Source organism: Enoplosus armatus, chromosome 10 (assembly GCF_043641665.1).
Source record: "Enoplosus armatus isolate fEnoArm2 chromosome 10, fEnoArm2.hap1, whole genome shotgun sequence".
NCBI classification, from domain to species: domain Eukaryota; kingdom Metazoa; phylum Chordata; class Actinopteri; order Centrarchiformes; family Enoplosidae; genus Enoplosus; species Enoplosus armatus.
In genome coordinates, this window is record NC_092189.1 from 12,736,818 (window position 1) to 12,752,760 (window position 15,943).

Consider the following 15,943-nt stretch of genomic DNA (forward strand, 5'->3'; position numbering starts at 1 on the left):
TTTTACTGTATGTTGCGCTATTACTTAAATTCCTTTGTTTAATCAAATTACTACAGCAAACAGGGCCCAGTAGAAAAACTGTACACGCTACACAAAGAGTGGGAGAAACAGATGGATTTATAGGGGCCAAACAGTTCGTTTTTGCCCCAAGGCTCCCTGGCAGATTAATGTGGCCATGCGTATCTTATGAGTTTTATGTGATCCAGGTCCTTCCCACAGTCACGTTAAGTCTGCTCTGTATCGTGGAGTTTCAAAATAACTATTCAGACTCTGACTTAGTAAATGATGTAATATCCACCTTTCATTGTTATTACTAAACTACTTCAGATATGCTGGACCGTTGCACTCTGTCCAGTTCTGTTTTCTATTACAATAGAATAGAAACATACTAGGCCTATTTCATTAGATGTGTTATGTGCCACCCAGTGGTGATGAGTGGTCACTGCACTCTGCTCTGCCGCGCGGACTCTATAACAACTTTCTGTTTTCAAACAGGAGTTGCCATGAGCAACTCGACAGTTCAAGTACTACACAAACATCTGCATCTAAAGCACTTCAGAGTGTGTATGCCTTCCATTAAAGGCTTTTATGATCGATTATTTAACTCTTCGCCAAACCGGAAGTAAATACAAACAACATCCATGGTTCTTTCCTGTGACGTAGCGCTAGCTACCGATGCTACACGCGGGAAACAGGCGAAGCTGCTCATCACACTGACAGTAAGGCATGAAGTTTTCACATTGTATTTTACCGCTTATTTAGAAACCAATGTTGCAATATTTTTAAGTAGCAAGATGGTATAGATTGCTATCGTGCTTTATTTGGAGCTATTTCGTTTGCAAAATGAATTACGAACATCACTTGATTTCTTTACACCGGCCTAGCTCCGCTGGAGCGCTCGATTTGACGTAGGCTGTGTTTCTACGGGGCGGTGTTGTAGCGCGTGTCGTCTGTTACTCTGTCAAACTGAAGACTCAGTGCAACATCGCGCAATAAAAGAAGCGCACCCAGTGCAGTTCAAGTTAGCCTAGCTATTGTTAGTGGCGCAGCATGGACGCTAGTTATCGTTTTTATTCAGAAACAGTGGGACCTAACCGTTACTTAACGATTTATGTCAGAAGAATGTTCGTTACACGTACCTGTCTGGATTTTTACTGCCTACAGTCAACAACGTAAACTGTTAGTTAGCCAGCTAGCTCACAGTCGGTGCTTTAAACTGTGAAAACGGTTAGTGGCTAGCGTCAGTCGGAAATGCTAATATCACCAAAATCAGTAAACCAGAAGTTAACAGAAACAATGCAGCTTTTAGTATTTACACCATCACAGGATGGCAGGTCTCTCTTCAGTCTCTCTCTTCAAGTTTTTGGCTCTGTCACTGTGTGTCTGACCGTCATGTTTTCATCAACATCAAACTATTTCCTGTGTGATCAGCAGCTCAAACTAACAGGAGAGGCAATGAAAATGACCGTTTTAAGGGTAAATGGGAATTTCATGCCCCAAACTGAAAATACAGTTTAAAAACGATAACGATAAAAGCCCTCTGGATGTTTGGTTCTATCTAATGCATTTTCATCTGTCTGTAGAGCATCAGTCATCGCCTGTAGCTGAGATGGGAGACACGCTGGAGTTCAACGAGATTTACCAGGAGGTCAAAGGCTCCTGGGTCAGTATCCTCATCAATGCTCTCTAAGCTGATGTGTAGAGAGGAACAAGACTGGGAAGCAGTTCAGAATACTGCCAATACAAAGGCTGATATCCACTTTTAAAGGCCATGATACCCGACCATGTCCATTTGTGGAGTTAAAGGGTGTCTTCCTGGATATACTGTGAAATACATAAAAACACCATGTTGTTAAATTAAAAAAAGACTAACTACACTAAAATAGGGAGTCTGAAACGAGTAACCTGGTTTGTATTTACTGAGACTTGTACAAAATGATTGATACAGTTCAAAAATATGTCAGTGCATCCCAGTATTAAATTAATTATACAGAAGTGAGTTAAGTTCATTGATTTTTGGTCCTACCTTATGATAAAATTGGTTTTGTATTGTAAATTGGGATGAGGAAAACGATCAGTCATAATTTTACTGCACAATCATTATTGTTAAGAAGTTATCCCTTTGAACTAGGGCAGCAACTAACAGCTATTTTAATTATTATCAATTAATCTGCAGATTATTTTCTTAGTAGTAGAAAAATAACATTTTTCCAGAGCCCAAGTTGACTTCAAATCGCTTGTTTTGTCCGACCAAAAGTCCAAAACCCAAAGATAAGTTTATCATAGAAGACGAGGAAAACCAGAAAATGTTCACATTTGAGAAACTGGAACAAGTACATTTTTGGCATTTTTCTTTTTCTTTAATAAAACAACAAAACAACAAAATAAAAATCTCTTCCCTTTATCGCTGCAGAATGACGGGCGACTGCGTTTCAGCAAGCAAAATGTGGTTTATAAGAGCAGCAAGACGGGGAAGGTGGACAGCATCCCAGCTGGTGAGCTCAACCTGGCCCAGTGGAGACGAGTATGTCTAGGTCACGGCATCAAGTTGGGCACCAGCACAGGACATGTCTACAAATATGACGGCTTCAGGGACACAGTGAGTGGGGGTTTTTTGTGTGTGTTTTTTATGTGCATACGTGACATACCTGCAGGCTCCATGTAGATGTTTTTATTTCTTTGTGCAATAAAGCAGTGGTTTTACAGTTTTTGACGATAAGACGGCTGATCAGGCTCTCTCTCTTCTGTCTGATGGCGTGATACCTCAACTGACTCTAAATCCTCCTCCCTGGTTGTACTTTTCGGTTTCTGGGAAATAATTGTTACCTTACTCAGAGGAGGACGAGGCAACAGTGGAATATTACAGACTAACACACACTGCTGGTTTGTTCAACGATGTGTTTATGACAAGGGACACAAGCAAGGGGACCACCGATAAACAACTTCCATCCCTTGTCTGACATTTCCACAGAAAAAACGCTACCATTTTGCGAAAAGGCCACCACGTGAGTGAGTGTGTGTGTGTGTGTGGCTATCAAAAGTATGTGAAATGAGTCGGCTCTTCTCTCCAAAGCTCCTAATGGGATTAATGAGGGAAACCAGCGCTAGCATGTGTGTTCCATAAACAGTGTAATCATCGGCTCATGTGAGTCAGTGTTTATATCAATCCACTGAAACAATTTGGCTCAGAAGACAGACAAGAAAAAAAAATTGTGGTTGTGTTTGTTTTTTATCACCCTATTTTTTTTTTCTTTCCCCCGCTGCTCTGAGAGTTTGGGGAATGTCAGCACGCAAGTAAAATACTGGGATGGAGGAGCCGGTATAATGTGCAGTCTGTGGCTGTGAGCGGTGGCGTCTCCTGGGGTTAATCAGCGTATTTTTTTGGGAGATGGATCCTCTCTCGTAGCTCAGGGCGTGATGTCATTGTTTATTATCCCACAGCCAGTGTCGGTAATCGGGAGTTGGCTGGAGGTTTAGCCGCTGGCGAGGTGTACAGGAGCTGTGATGCATCTGTCCTTCTGAAGTGTCCTTGAGCAAGACATTGAATCTCTGCCAGAGAGGCAGTTATGTATCTGACCTGTAACTGTCTGCTGGAGAAGCAGGGGGTGTCGAGGTGTGTATGTCACTTCGATTTGATTCAGTCGGCCCAAGACATCATCGTTTACATTGAGAATGTGGCACTGAATGTAGGCAGCTGACTCTTGTGTTTGCATTTTGGTGATAGGGCAGGGTATCGAACTGCAAAACGTTTTTTGGTACAGAGTGAAATGTCAAGTACCAGATCAATCGAAAGTGAATGTAGAGCCGAAACAATTAGAGGATTTTGATTATCACTTAATTGTTGAAGCCACTTATCATGAAAAATCTCTGGTTCTGGCCTCTCAAACATGAGTATCTGCAGTCTTTCTCTGTTTTATATCACTGAAGCTTCAAATGCCTGGTCACATTCATAGTCTTCTTTACTTATTCACAGTTATTGACAGTTTTCTGATTGAAAGCATGAATTTGCCGGTTTTGGATTATTGTTTTATTTAGACAAAGTTCCTGTACAGCTGCTTGTTTTTACACATTTAACATTTGAGAAGTCTGGCTTCTTTTGTTAAGTGAACAAAAGATTTTTGAAGAAAAACATTTTATATTAGTTAATATTCCTCAAAGTAAGGTTTAGAACAAATTTACGTGAGTATTGAGGCTGATGAAACAAGTGTGTGTTTTAATCAAGCCCCCAGGAACAGTGCTGGTCTGTGAGGTGATTTTGATGTAATGGTTGTAAATACATTAATACATTTTGTGTAGTGTCACAAAAAACTCTGGTACAACTCTTTGTAATATCAGAGTTTGATCCAATAGGTCCAGTAAAAGTGGGAAAGTCTTGAAGAGCCTTATCATGAAATTATTTTGTGCCACTCAGTCTCTATGGGACATGTGGAAGCACGAACGCATTATCCAGTTTTTCTCAATATATCCTCAGATTTAACAAATGAGAGGTTGAAGGTTGTTGGGAGAGCATGGTTGAAAAATGCAGTAATAAAAGAGTTGGTGGTTTTTTTAAGTAAGACTGTATGTGTGTGGTGGGTAGTGGGGGGGTCTGTGTTTATTATGATTAAATGAGCTGAGCAACAACAAATCTGCCAAAACTGTAATGAGGAGTCGAGAAACACTCAACAGGCCTGATGAGGACACTGAGACACACACACATTCACACACAAACAGGCCACTTCTGCACAAACTCATGATTTTTATGCATTTACACATCTGCTCACACATGTTCTCCTATCTAAACAATGCCTTAATCCAGGCTGACAAACACGCTGATGAACTGTAGTGCACACACACACACACACACACACACACACACACACACACACACACACACACACACACCGACTCTCTGGGCTCTAATTGGCTGTAATAACCTTATGGACAGGCAGATATCCAGGTGCGTAAACTCTGTTTCCCACAGAGTCTCATTCTCTACCCTGCACACACTCGCACACCACAATCACTTCCACATGTGTGTGTACTACTAGGACAGTGCCTGTGTATGTGTGTGTGATTGACCATGTGTTTGTCGCTGTGTGTGAGTGTGTGTCCTTTCCAGTTGTAAGCAGGCCTGCAGGATAAATAAACAGGCTGATTGTCCGCAGCGGTTTGGAGGGGAGGAGGACAGAGAGGGCGGATGGATTACATTCACCTCCAGTGTTCCCATGAGGCCTCAGCGGCGGGCGCGCTTATAATTGCGTTGTGATTAATTAGCCCTCCATCCCTTGACCCCCTTTTAGAGGGTGTTTTTCCAAGCTTTGACCCATGCAGTGCCAGTGTGTTACTGTCTTACTAACTTGAAGCCGCCTTCTTTGTCCATTTTTTCTTTTCATTTCCTCCCCTGCTCTTTTCATCACTTCCTCTCCTGTCAACTTCATTTTCTGCTTTTGTCTCCCCACCTCTCTGCTCCCCCTCTTACCTTTTGTCCATCAGGACTTTGAGAAGATCGCTGAGTTTTTTAAGGCTAACTACAAGGTGGAGCTGATGGAGAAGGACATGTGTGTGAAGGGATGGAACTGGGGAACAGCCAAGTTCTCAGGTGAAAATACACCAACCAAGCAACCAAAATGTCCTACTGGAAGATTAGTTTTGGCACAGGGTCACTGTAGTAACGTATGTATCTATAAAATGTCAGAAAATTGTTAAAAATGCAACCAGCAGTCTTAAGATAATCAATTTACTATCTTATATGAAGAAAAGCATCCCGTCCTCACATTTGACAACCAGCATGTTTGCTGTTTTTGCTTGAAAAATGCCTAAACGATAAATTGAAAATAGTTGCCTATTAATTATCTGTCAAACAACTTTTTAGTTATCAAACCATTCGTTTCAGCTGTAATTAATACAATGTTCTGAAAATTAAGAGCAGGTGAAGATTAGCAGCTAGGGTGCCAAGATCAGTTTTTTCTCAATGATTGTACTTTATATTTATCGTACACCCAAATGATCAGTTCTCATTCGTTCTCAGTATTTAGAGAATTTGGAAAGTCTTTATGCCAGGCTGAGCTGAATAATAGCACCTCAGTAAAATAGAAAGAAGATTATTTAATAGTAATATTAATTAATTAAAATTCATAGATTTTAAAGATTTAAAAGATGAGCTGCCGCTGACATAAGGTTTTCCTGTTTCTCACTCCCTCTCCCACCGCAGGGCCACAGTTGTCATTTGATGTAAATGACAATACAGCATTCGAGATCCCACTGTCCAACGTGTCCCAGTGCGCCACGGGGAAGAACGAAGTCACTCTGGAGTTTCACCAGAATGACGACACCGAGGTCTCCCTCATGGAGGTCCGATTCTACGTCCCGCCCAGCCAGGCAGATGAGCGACAAGACCCTGTGGAGGTGAGGAAGGATGGGCTGCTTCCCTTTGTACTAGTAGTTATTTCTCCATAAAGCGCTATGTTTGTTTTTTAATCTACGTTGATAATAGTGCTAAAAGTGTGTGTTTTCCTACAGGCGTTTGCCGAGAGTGTGTTGTCTAAGGCTGATGTGATCCAGGCCACAGGAGACGCTGTGTGTATCTTCAAAGAGCTGCAGTGTCTTACGCCCAGAGGAAGGTAGATGATCAACACCCAAAACAAAGTCACTTCCTCGTTTGTGTTATCCCATCAATTGAAAACTAAGCCTGAAATTCATATACAACATAACAAAGCAGTGTTTGCATGAGAAGCCACACTGTAGTTAGATGTCCAAACATGACAGGGTTAGTGCTCAGCTGCAGTACTGTTGTTTACACCATTCACCAGTAGTTAAAAATTTTGCTTGACTGCTCTCTCATTTCTCTTTTTTCCTCACTTAGATATGATATCCGTATCTACCCGACTTTCCTTCACCTCCATGGTAAGACCTTTGACTACAAGATTCCCTACACCACCGTCCTCCGTCTGTTCCTGCTGCCACATAAGGATCAGAGGCAGATGTTCTTTGTGGTAAGTGGACTTTTGTTTTTTTTGTTGCTCTAATAAGCATTTCCCCCCCCTTGCTGTTTCTCTTGTTCCTTCTCACACTCTCTCTCTGTTTGTCATTTTTGTGTTGTCTTAATAGATCAGTCTGGATCCTCCCATCAAGCAAGGTCAGACGCGTTATCACTTTCTCATCCTGCTCTTCTCCAAGGAAGAGGACATCAACCTCACCCTCAACATGAGCGAGTGAGTATATGACAGTAAAGGACACCATGATTATATGGGCTGCGTGTAGCCAAGTGCAAAATGAGCCTGTTACATTTGTAAGACAAGCTCTGTGTGTGTTCAACACTCACTTTCTGATGTTATACAGTGTGTATCCACTAGAGGGAAGCAAATATCTGAAGGAGTCATTTTCAACTTCCTCTGTTCTTTGCATTGTTTCTTACAAACACCAGAAAGTGTTAAATTTCAAGATAGTAATTCTGTCTTCTTTTCCTCTGTGTCTAACAGGGAGGACGTGGAGCGCCGTTTTGAGGGCAAACTCAGTAAAAACATGTCAGGGTCTCTGTATGAGATGGTCAGCAGGGTGATGAAGGCCCTGGTCAACCGCAAGATCACTGTGCCTGGAAACTTCCAGGGGTAAGCACCTAATAAGACATACAAAACACATTTTCTTTAATATACTTAATCAAATCCTGTTAAACGTGCCCCATTCTTCAACAGTCACTCCGGCGCCCAGTGCATCACCTGCTCCTACAAGGCGTCCTCAGGCCTCCTCTATCCCCTGGAGAGGGGCTTCATCTATGTCCACAAGCCCCCCGTGCACCTGCGCTTCGAGGAGATCTCCTGCGTCAACTTCGCCCGAGGCACCACCACAACCCGATCCTTTGATTTTGAGATCGAGACCAAGCAGGGAAATCAGTACACCTTCAGCAGCATCGAGAGGTGAGGACGCCACACGCAGAAGCTCTGTCACTTTTTCATGCACACTAGCATCCCGGTTTGGACTTTCATCCTGGTTTTGATTAGGATGGATCACAGAGGAACCTGGTTATTCATACTCCCATATAATTTATTCAAACATTATCTAGGTTTCTGATTGTTACGTCAGTGTAGGCTCATTTCTCTAACACTTTGACATCCCAACCACCGTGTCATGTCCCCCCTGAGTTAATTCAGCAGATAAGGAAAAAGCCACTTAGGTTTCTGGCTGCCTGGACTCTGCTGCATGCACCACTTTGCTGGTTTGGCATCTCCATCTTATCACAGTAATGGAACATAAGAGCAACAAGTGATAACAATCATCCTCTGCATTAGTGTTGCTAGAGTTTCATATTGTACTACCTTCTACGTGACGCAGCTGCACACATGGGGCATTCAGAAACCTGGAGATGGTGTTTACATGTCAGAGTCTTCCAGTTAATCTAATATATTCCAGTTTCTCAAAACAAGAATACAAGCTAATCTGGGTTTTTGAAACCAGGATATAACCAGTTTGATTGTATAACATTTTGCTATTAACCCCAAACTAAAATAAGGCTTGTTAAATATCCAGGCAACATCTAACCAGAAGTTCAGCCAGCTAATCAGCAGAATCTTAAAGTGGCCATACTGTAATTAATCCATACAGGCATTTAAAAAGTAAAAGGATGCGTTATGTGCTGATTTATATGTAGTGAATTTCAGCCAAAATAACTCGATCTTCTTTCCTTTAGAGAAGAGTACGGCAAACTGTTTGACTTCGTTAACGCCAAGAAGCTCAACATCAAGAACAGAGGGTTCAAAGAGGTAACTCATTTTGTCATTTAGACATCTCCCAGTTTGTAAGCAAAGATATTACATGAGTTTTGTCAGACTTCCATCCCAGATATTGATGCTTGTTGCCCTTCTCCTGTGTGTCTTGTCCTTGTAACCCTGTAGAAGAAGGTGGGTATGGTCATGGGCGTCACGTGTGAACTAGACACTTGATTTTATCGGTGTGGAGTGATTTCTGCTTGCATGGCGTGCTGCTGTTGTGTGTGTGTGTGGAGGATTGTGTCCTATTATCTTGATTTCGGTTGGACGTTACCAATAAGATTGGTGGTAAATCTGATAAATCCTGAGTGATTTATGACTAATCATGGGACATAGGGGTGAAGGAGTGTGTTACTGATAACTAAGTGAGTGAGTGTGTGCGTTTGTTTGCATCGTGCTGACTAATGTGTGGCCCGGGGGCTTTTGGTGTGCTTTAACACTCGACACAGCTGTCGCCATGGCCACTGCCTAACACAGGCAGTGCTGATTGCATTACCCATGATGCTGTCTGTTGACATATGCAAGTTCCTGGTCTGTCTGACAACACAGTCGAAACCCCAACTCTGTTTCACTGGTAACGAGGCCACCTGTTGCCATGGTGACAGGGTCAGTAGAGTAGGTCAATGACAATGAATGGGCCTGCTCTCCATTTCCTGTTAGTGTTTTAATACGAGCCTTCCTGACTTGTCTTCTGTTCGTCCCCTGGCAGATATTGATATTGATGCATGGAGATTGGAAAGACCATGTGGGAGGAGAAAATAGCTTGGTTTTTGCCTAAGATAACAATACAGTAGAACCAGCCTCATCACGTCAGATGTCGCACTGAACGCGTGACACTATGTTTTCGTCTGCTAACAGAACCGATAGTGTCGTGGTGTGAAATTCTTCTTTTTACTCTTGGGTGACGTCTTTGTGAAAGAAACTTGGCACAAATAAAGAGGATCAGGTAGCCTTATATAGATTATATCAGGATATTTGGAGGCTTATGATCAAATCTCACAAAAGTGCACCTGCTCATGAACATTCATCAGATGTTCATCAGGCAGCTATTAGTAATTTACTACAAGTTGGTGCAGTTTGCTGAATCTGACTTGAACACTCCTATGAGCAAGCATCACGGAAAAAAGTATCAGAGATAAAGGTTAAGTATCAAAATGAAAGGACAATAATCGACTATATTATTATTGGTGGATTAATCATTTAAGTCCTATTTTAAGTAAAAATCCAAAATAGTTGCAGCTTTCAGCTTCTCAAGTGAGGGTTGTGCAAAACAAGCAATTTGAAAACATACTTTGGGCTCTGTGAAGTTGTGATTGGCATTTTTCAGTATTTTGTTACAATTTATTGACTAAATGATTAATCGATTATGAAAGTGACCTTTACCTGACTGTTGGTAAGTGATGGAAGACTCTCTTATGGCTGTGCTGTATTGTGGGTAGTGTCGGTTTTGACTGTGCAGTTTACTTTCAGGGCATGAAGGGTAAAATTGACGAGTACAGCGACTCAGACGACGACCAGCACGATGCCTACCTGGAGAGGATGAAGGCTGAGGGCAAGATCAGAGAGGAGGGCAACGACAGCGACGAATCGGATGGCGAGAGCGGTGAGTAACCGTCTCAGTATGACAGAACCAGGCCATGCATGATGAGTTCTGGCGATCAGTAGGTTTGACCATCCTGTTTCACTTTTTAGATGAGTCGTTTAACCCGGGAGAAGAAGATGATGACATTGCAGAAGAGTGAGTGACTTTTTCTTAAAATTGTTTGTTTTGAGTCTGTTCACCTTTTCCTTGGGAATAAAATGCTTGATTTCTGTTACCATCAGCTCTTTTTTTCTGTCACCCTGGCTTCTTTCACCCAGCTGACGTAACTTTCCCCATTTCCTGTCCTGTTTCTCCACCTTTGTCAATCAGGTACGACAGCAATGCCTCAGCAAGCGACAGCAGCGACGATGGGGACGAAAGCGAAGATGAGAGCGCAAAGAAGAAGAAGGTCAAGAAAGCCAAAGTGGTGAAGGAGAAAAAAGAGAGGAAACCACGCAAAGAGGTGAGAGAGCAGTTGGGACAGGAAGAAAGCATGAGAAATATTAGGTTGAAAGAAGATGAGATTCAAGCCGCAATTTTTTTCCTTTTTTCCAGAAAGATGCCTCTACTATTGCAATCAGAAGTACAGTAGATATAAATATGTATAATTGCACACATTTACCCATCGATTTCTTTCCTTTCTTCAATCTGTGTAGAAGAAGCAGAAAGATACCGGCGGCCCCAAGAGGCCAATGAGTGCCTACATGCTGTGGCTAAACTCAAGCCGTGAGCGAATCAAGTCGGAGAACCCGGGCATCTCCATCACAGAGATTTCCAAGAAGGCCGGAGAGATGTGGAGACAACTGGGCAAAGAAGATAAGGAGGTGAGGCAGGAGGAGGAGGAGGAGGAGAGAATTTGCTTTAGTTTTACTCCTCTGCCCTCACAACACTAGATATTTAACTTTGTGCACAATTACACATTGTGTTCAGAGAGTACAGCTGTGACCATAGAATGATATGAGAGCATGAATTATGCAAGCTGTAGGTATGATTTTCATTGGGATAGATTTGATATAATTGATATATTATAATATAAAGATTTTTTTTTTTTTCTCTGCAGTCAATGTGTCTGACTAACCTAAACACATAAATAAAGTAGACTTTTAAATCGCTTTTTATGGAATTTAAACAAGTTGTGTTTGACAGGTCAAATTCATATAAACGCTGAGGTTTGCTCTCAAAATAATTTTCTCCACATTGATCGCAGTCAATGTCACTCTTATGCTGGAGACTTTGCTCTCAAAGTTGTGTGAGAACAAGTTTTGGGGTTTACATGTTAAGACTATTACCTGTGTATTTTGGACACTGCTGGAAACTCGTTCCACTCATGAAGAGTATCTTGTAATAGGTACATTTTTAAATCAGGAAAAATAAGTGCGACTGATGTAATGTATAAAGGGTGTATAGCTGAATTTAGGCGTTTACAACTAGTTGAAATTACCTGATGTATTTGTCTTGTCACCTAAATGGGCAAATACATTTATTACAGCTTTGCCAGCCAACATGCCTCAGAATTGTTTGTCAGGACGGAGCCACCACTTATCATCGTCTTATTTTTTGGGTCACAAACGTATGCCTGTATTAAACTGTCTAAATACATTTAGTCTTAGAAAGCAAGGAAATAAAACAGTTTTGTGACTCAAAGAACAGCAGATGTGATAGTTTCTTTACATTTGTGCCACATTGAACTTGTGCTGTGCAGATCAGTATTTCAACAAACCCAGACAAACCAATGATATGTGCAGTCTTGGCCCATAAGGTTTTTTTTCATTCCTCTCTTCCTTTACACTTCTCTGTTTCCTTCAGGAGTGGGAAACAAAGGCAGGAGAGGCGAAGAGGCAGTATGACAAAGCAAAGAAAGAGTACAAAGAGAGCGGCGGAGCACCAACCTCCAGTTCCAAGAAGTAAGGCTTGTGACACACAAACTCATATTGTTGTTTTCTCTTGATACAGCTAGTCTGAAATCTGACTTTTTTCTCCCCACCCTTCACCCTTTTAGGGAGAGCAAAAAATCATCTGGTGGTAAGAAGGAGGAAAAGAAGAGGAAGTCTGCTGGGGGAGATAAGGACAAGGAGCGAGGAGGAGGCAACGACAGCTTCAAGAGTCGAGAGTTCATCGAGACCAGCGAGGAGAGTTCGTCAGACTCTGACCACAAGAGCAAGTCCAAGAGGAAGAAGGTAAAGCCAGTAATACAATGAATGTGGTGAACATCAGACAGGCTGCAGCAGGATCCATTATCAGATTCATACTCGTCTGTGTGTTTCACCATCTGTTTTCTGGATATGTCTATCAATTTGATTGATATTTGAATGATACATGCATTGGAGAGGAATATCGTTGTCCACCACTTCCATGCATTAAAGGTCACTGCAGAGGTTGTTCTGAGTGACGTAGCGGACATAAAGTATAAACAAAAAGACAAAGTTTGCACTTCTAAATAGATGTGGCAGAATTAAACTCTAGTTAAGTAAAAAATACACAAAAAATAAAGATAGCTCTGAAAGAATGAGCTGCAGTGAGAACCAAGTTTATTTTCAAATGTGTGTTGTGTTTGAGCGTATTGGGACGTCCAAATCAACTAATGGTAGGAGGAGGAAAGAGAGGACTTTTTAAATAAGGTAGCCGGCAGGTCTGATTGTGGGACAGCTGCAGAAAGAAAAGAGAACGGATTGGAGAGGACTTGTGATCAGTCACAGGTAAGAAATAGAGAGGGAAAGAGAGACGGCAATAGAGAACTGATTGTCTGAGAGACATGGTGAGTGCTCGGTGTCTCTGCTATATTACATAGCAAAATGCACCACTAATCTCTATTCCTATTAGTTGAGTGTGTTTTAGAAATTCTTCATATGTATAACGCAGCTGTTACTTATCGGCTGACACACACCGATAGAGATGTATCTGTGATGAATTTTGAAATCAGGCTCCATCGAGAGCTAGACTGAGGATATGAAATTATAGATCATTATAATTATAGAAAACAAGACCAAAATTTGTAATACAAGTAAATGAACGACTGTATTTTTAATTTGATTGCATCTGGTATTTGTTGGCATGTAGCCATGTTAATAGAGGGATAAAACCCTCCCAAGTTGTGCGTTACACGAATCTAATGGATGACAACTCGTCAGGTGTTCCCTCAGTATCACTCACATCTAGGTATTTTAACTTAATCTCGTATAACAGAGGGAATAAAAACCATCTTGTCTTTATTATACGTTACACACTCATACTAACCCCCTTTTTTTATTTAAGGAGGAATCAGATGAGGAGGAAGAGGCTGTGTCCACACCTGCGAGCTCAGAGGAAGAGTCAGACTAAACACAAACACCTTTACCCGTCATACACACAAACCAAGGACCAAGCATTTACACACTCTGTGTTGAGATCACACAAGTGGACTGACAGACAAATCAGCAGACTTGAGTTGTGCTTTTTTTTTTCTTCAACACCTTCATCTTTTACATGTTTTGCTTTAAGAGTACGAACACATCTTGTGACTCTGATAGCTTGTGTAATATTTGATCTTTGAGCGTGCTGTCCTCCTGCCTGCTCAGTGACATGGTGGTATACTGGTGTACCACTTTTGTGAGAATTCTTGAAGGTTGTAGTTTTATAGCACTGAGGAGTGTAGGAGTTATTAGTTGATCTAATGTGGATAAGGCAGAGAGAAGCAGATGTGAAGCCATTGTGTTTCTCCTAAAAACCACAGTCAAGAGTTTTGTTTGTGTTTTGCCATGTCATGTTTTCAACCTTGAATAAATAAATGAATCATTTTTAATAAACCCTGACTTTGCTGTTTGTTTTGTACACAACGTTTTGTATCCTGCTGCTTAGTGATTATAGAAACCAACAGCTTTAAATTGTTTGTTATGGTAGCTACTGAAGGAGGCCCTGCAAACCCGGAGTTCACCCACATGTTTTCACTTATTCTGGAGGAATTCAACCTTTTCTCAGGACAGTGTGGGCTTAATGGACATTGTCCTCATTCTTTTGTTGGCTTTGTTGCACCTGCCAGGGTGGGACTAATTAAAGCATCTTATTTGTACATGGAGTCTGGTGACCTCAAGTAATCCCTCTCACAGCTCTGCCCACATCCGACCTGAGAGGAGGCGCAAATAACTGTGTGGGAGAGCAGAGCCTGTTTAAACTATAGTCGAGACTTGAATAGAACGGAGCCACTGTTAATGCTATTAACAGCTGTGCTTTTCCTGCTATATCAAGTCAGCATGTCTGCTGTTAAAATGTCCTGATGCTTTACAGTATATCACACATACTTGTATACTTAAAGTATATTTTAAAATTTTGACCTGCAGTATGTCAGATCCTGTGGTGTTTTTGGCTTTACATGGAGATGGATTTTTTTTTATGGTGTGTATGGATGAATGAAAATGGTTCCTCATTGAATCAGTAAAATTAACAATGTTCAATATGCTAAACTATCTTTTATCCGGGTGGTCTGCTTTAAGGCCTGCTCTCATGCCCTCCATGTGTAACCACAGGCCCTTATTTCTCACCGTATGAGGCGTATAAGGCTCCACTGTTGGAATCACGCTGCAGCTCAGGGAGATCTCTCCATATTACCTAGCAGAAGAAGAGCAAAAGCTCTTCCAGTAGTCTTACTCAGGAAAGTCCCATAGGATTCCTATCCACACTGGTGTTGTATATCAGGCCCATTTAACCAAGCAGGGTGGTTTTGGAGTGTGTGTTATCTGGGCAAGTTAGATGGCGACACTGGTGAATGTTTGAGAGACAGTGGTTTCAAATGGGGGGCCGAGGTCTAAGTACACAGTGGTTTGTAAAAGGGCTGCTATATTAGGGTTGAGCAGGGTGGTTTTTAAGAGCCAAACACTCCCGGATGTGTGGTTCGCTTCCACTTGGATAGTGTAGGTTTTCATGATAAGGTACTCTTTTCCCGCTGCAGTAAGACTGACCGGATGTCCTGAGAATGACCCCTAGCGTATATTGTCTGTCACACATTGTGACATTTTTGACATTAATTCCTTTTCCAGGGAGCCATTTGAATTGATTTTTGCTTAAAGATCTTACAAATCTCAATTTCACTGATTCCCACAAATGTTACACCTTCTTTTCGAACTGTTATTTTGAATCATTCTGGGAAAACATCAGCATGCTAACAATGATAATGCTAACATGCTGATGTTTAGCAGGTATAAGGTTTACCATTTTCACCATCTCAGCATGCTAACATTTGCTAATTAGCACTTAACACAAAGTACAGCGGAGACTGGTGGGAATAGTTTTGCAAAATATTGGACAAATTAAAATGTTGACCTGATTACAGTGCTTGATGAAAAGTCAGGGGATCAGCAAAGTCAAGATGCATCCACTTGGGAACTTGAGTGTTTGTACAAAGTTTATGGCAATCCATCCAATAGTTGTTTCAGTTTGGACCAAAATGGTGGACCGGCCGTCAGTGCCATCACTAGAGCCAAAAACAAAGTCAAATTCAAGTACAACCAGCACTAACCGAGGAAGGGAGACTGTGGAGGCTCTCATTCGGGTTGTGGTGTGTTAATGTGTGAGGTTGTGTTCACGCGATCCTGGGCTGTTTGTGTGCTGGCATGTCCTAAATGAGGCGGTCAGAGACGGATTGAGT

At 41.7% G+C, this 15,943-nt stretch overlaps 1 protein-coding gene across 2 annotated transcripts; it reads left to right on the forward strand.

The window, feature by feature from the left end:
- Nucleotides 1–671: 671 nt before the first annotated feature.
- On the forward strand, nucleotides 672–14,108 carry ssrp1a (structure specific recognition protein 1a). Of its 2 annotated transcripts, none has more exons than XM_070913123.1 (18): nucleotides 672–719; nucleotides 1,584–1,663; nucleotides 2,414–2,599; nucleotides 5,476–5,581; nucleotides 6,194–6,387; nucleotides 6,502–6,602; nucleotides 6,845–6,974; nucleotides 7,090–7,193; nucleotides 7,461–7,589; nucleotides 7,674–7,895; nucleotides 8,666–8,738; nucleotides 10,215–10,347; nucleotides 10,437–10,482; nucleotides 10,657–10,789; nucleotides 10,983–11,150; nucleotides 12,133–12,230; nucleotides 12,326–12,503; nucleotides 13,579–14,108. In XM_070913123.1, the coding sequence occupies exons 2-18, from the start codon at nucleotides 1,610–1,612 to the stop codon at nucleotides 13,642–13,644; spliced, it is 2,121 nt and encodes a 706-aa protein (XP_070769224.1). In that variant the 5' UTR covers nucleotides 672–719; nucleotides 1,584–1,609; the 3' UTR covers nucleotides 13,645–14,108. The 2 variants fall into 2 exon arrangements, with proteins under 2 accessions (XP_070769224.1, XP_070769226.1); XM_070913125.1 differs by having other exon boundaries at nucleotides 13,582–14,108.
- Nucleotides 14,109–15,943: the final 1,835 nt, after the last annotated feature.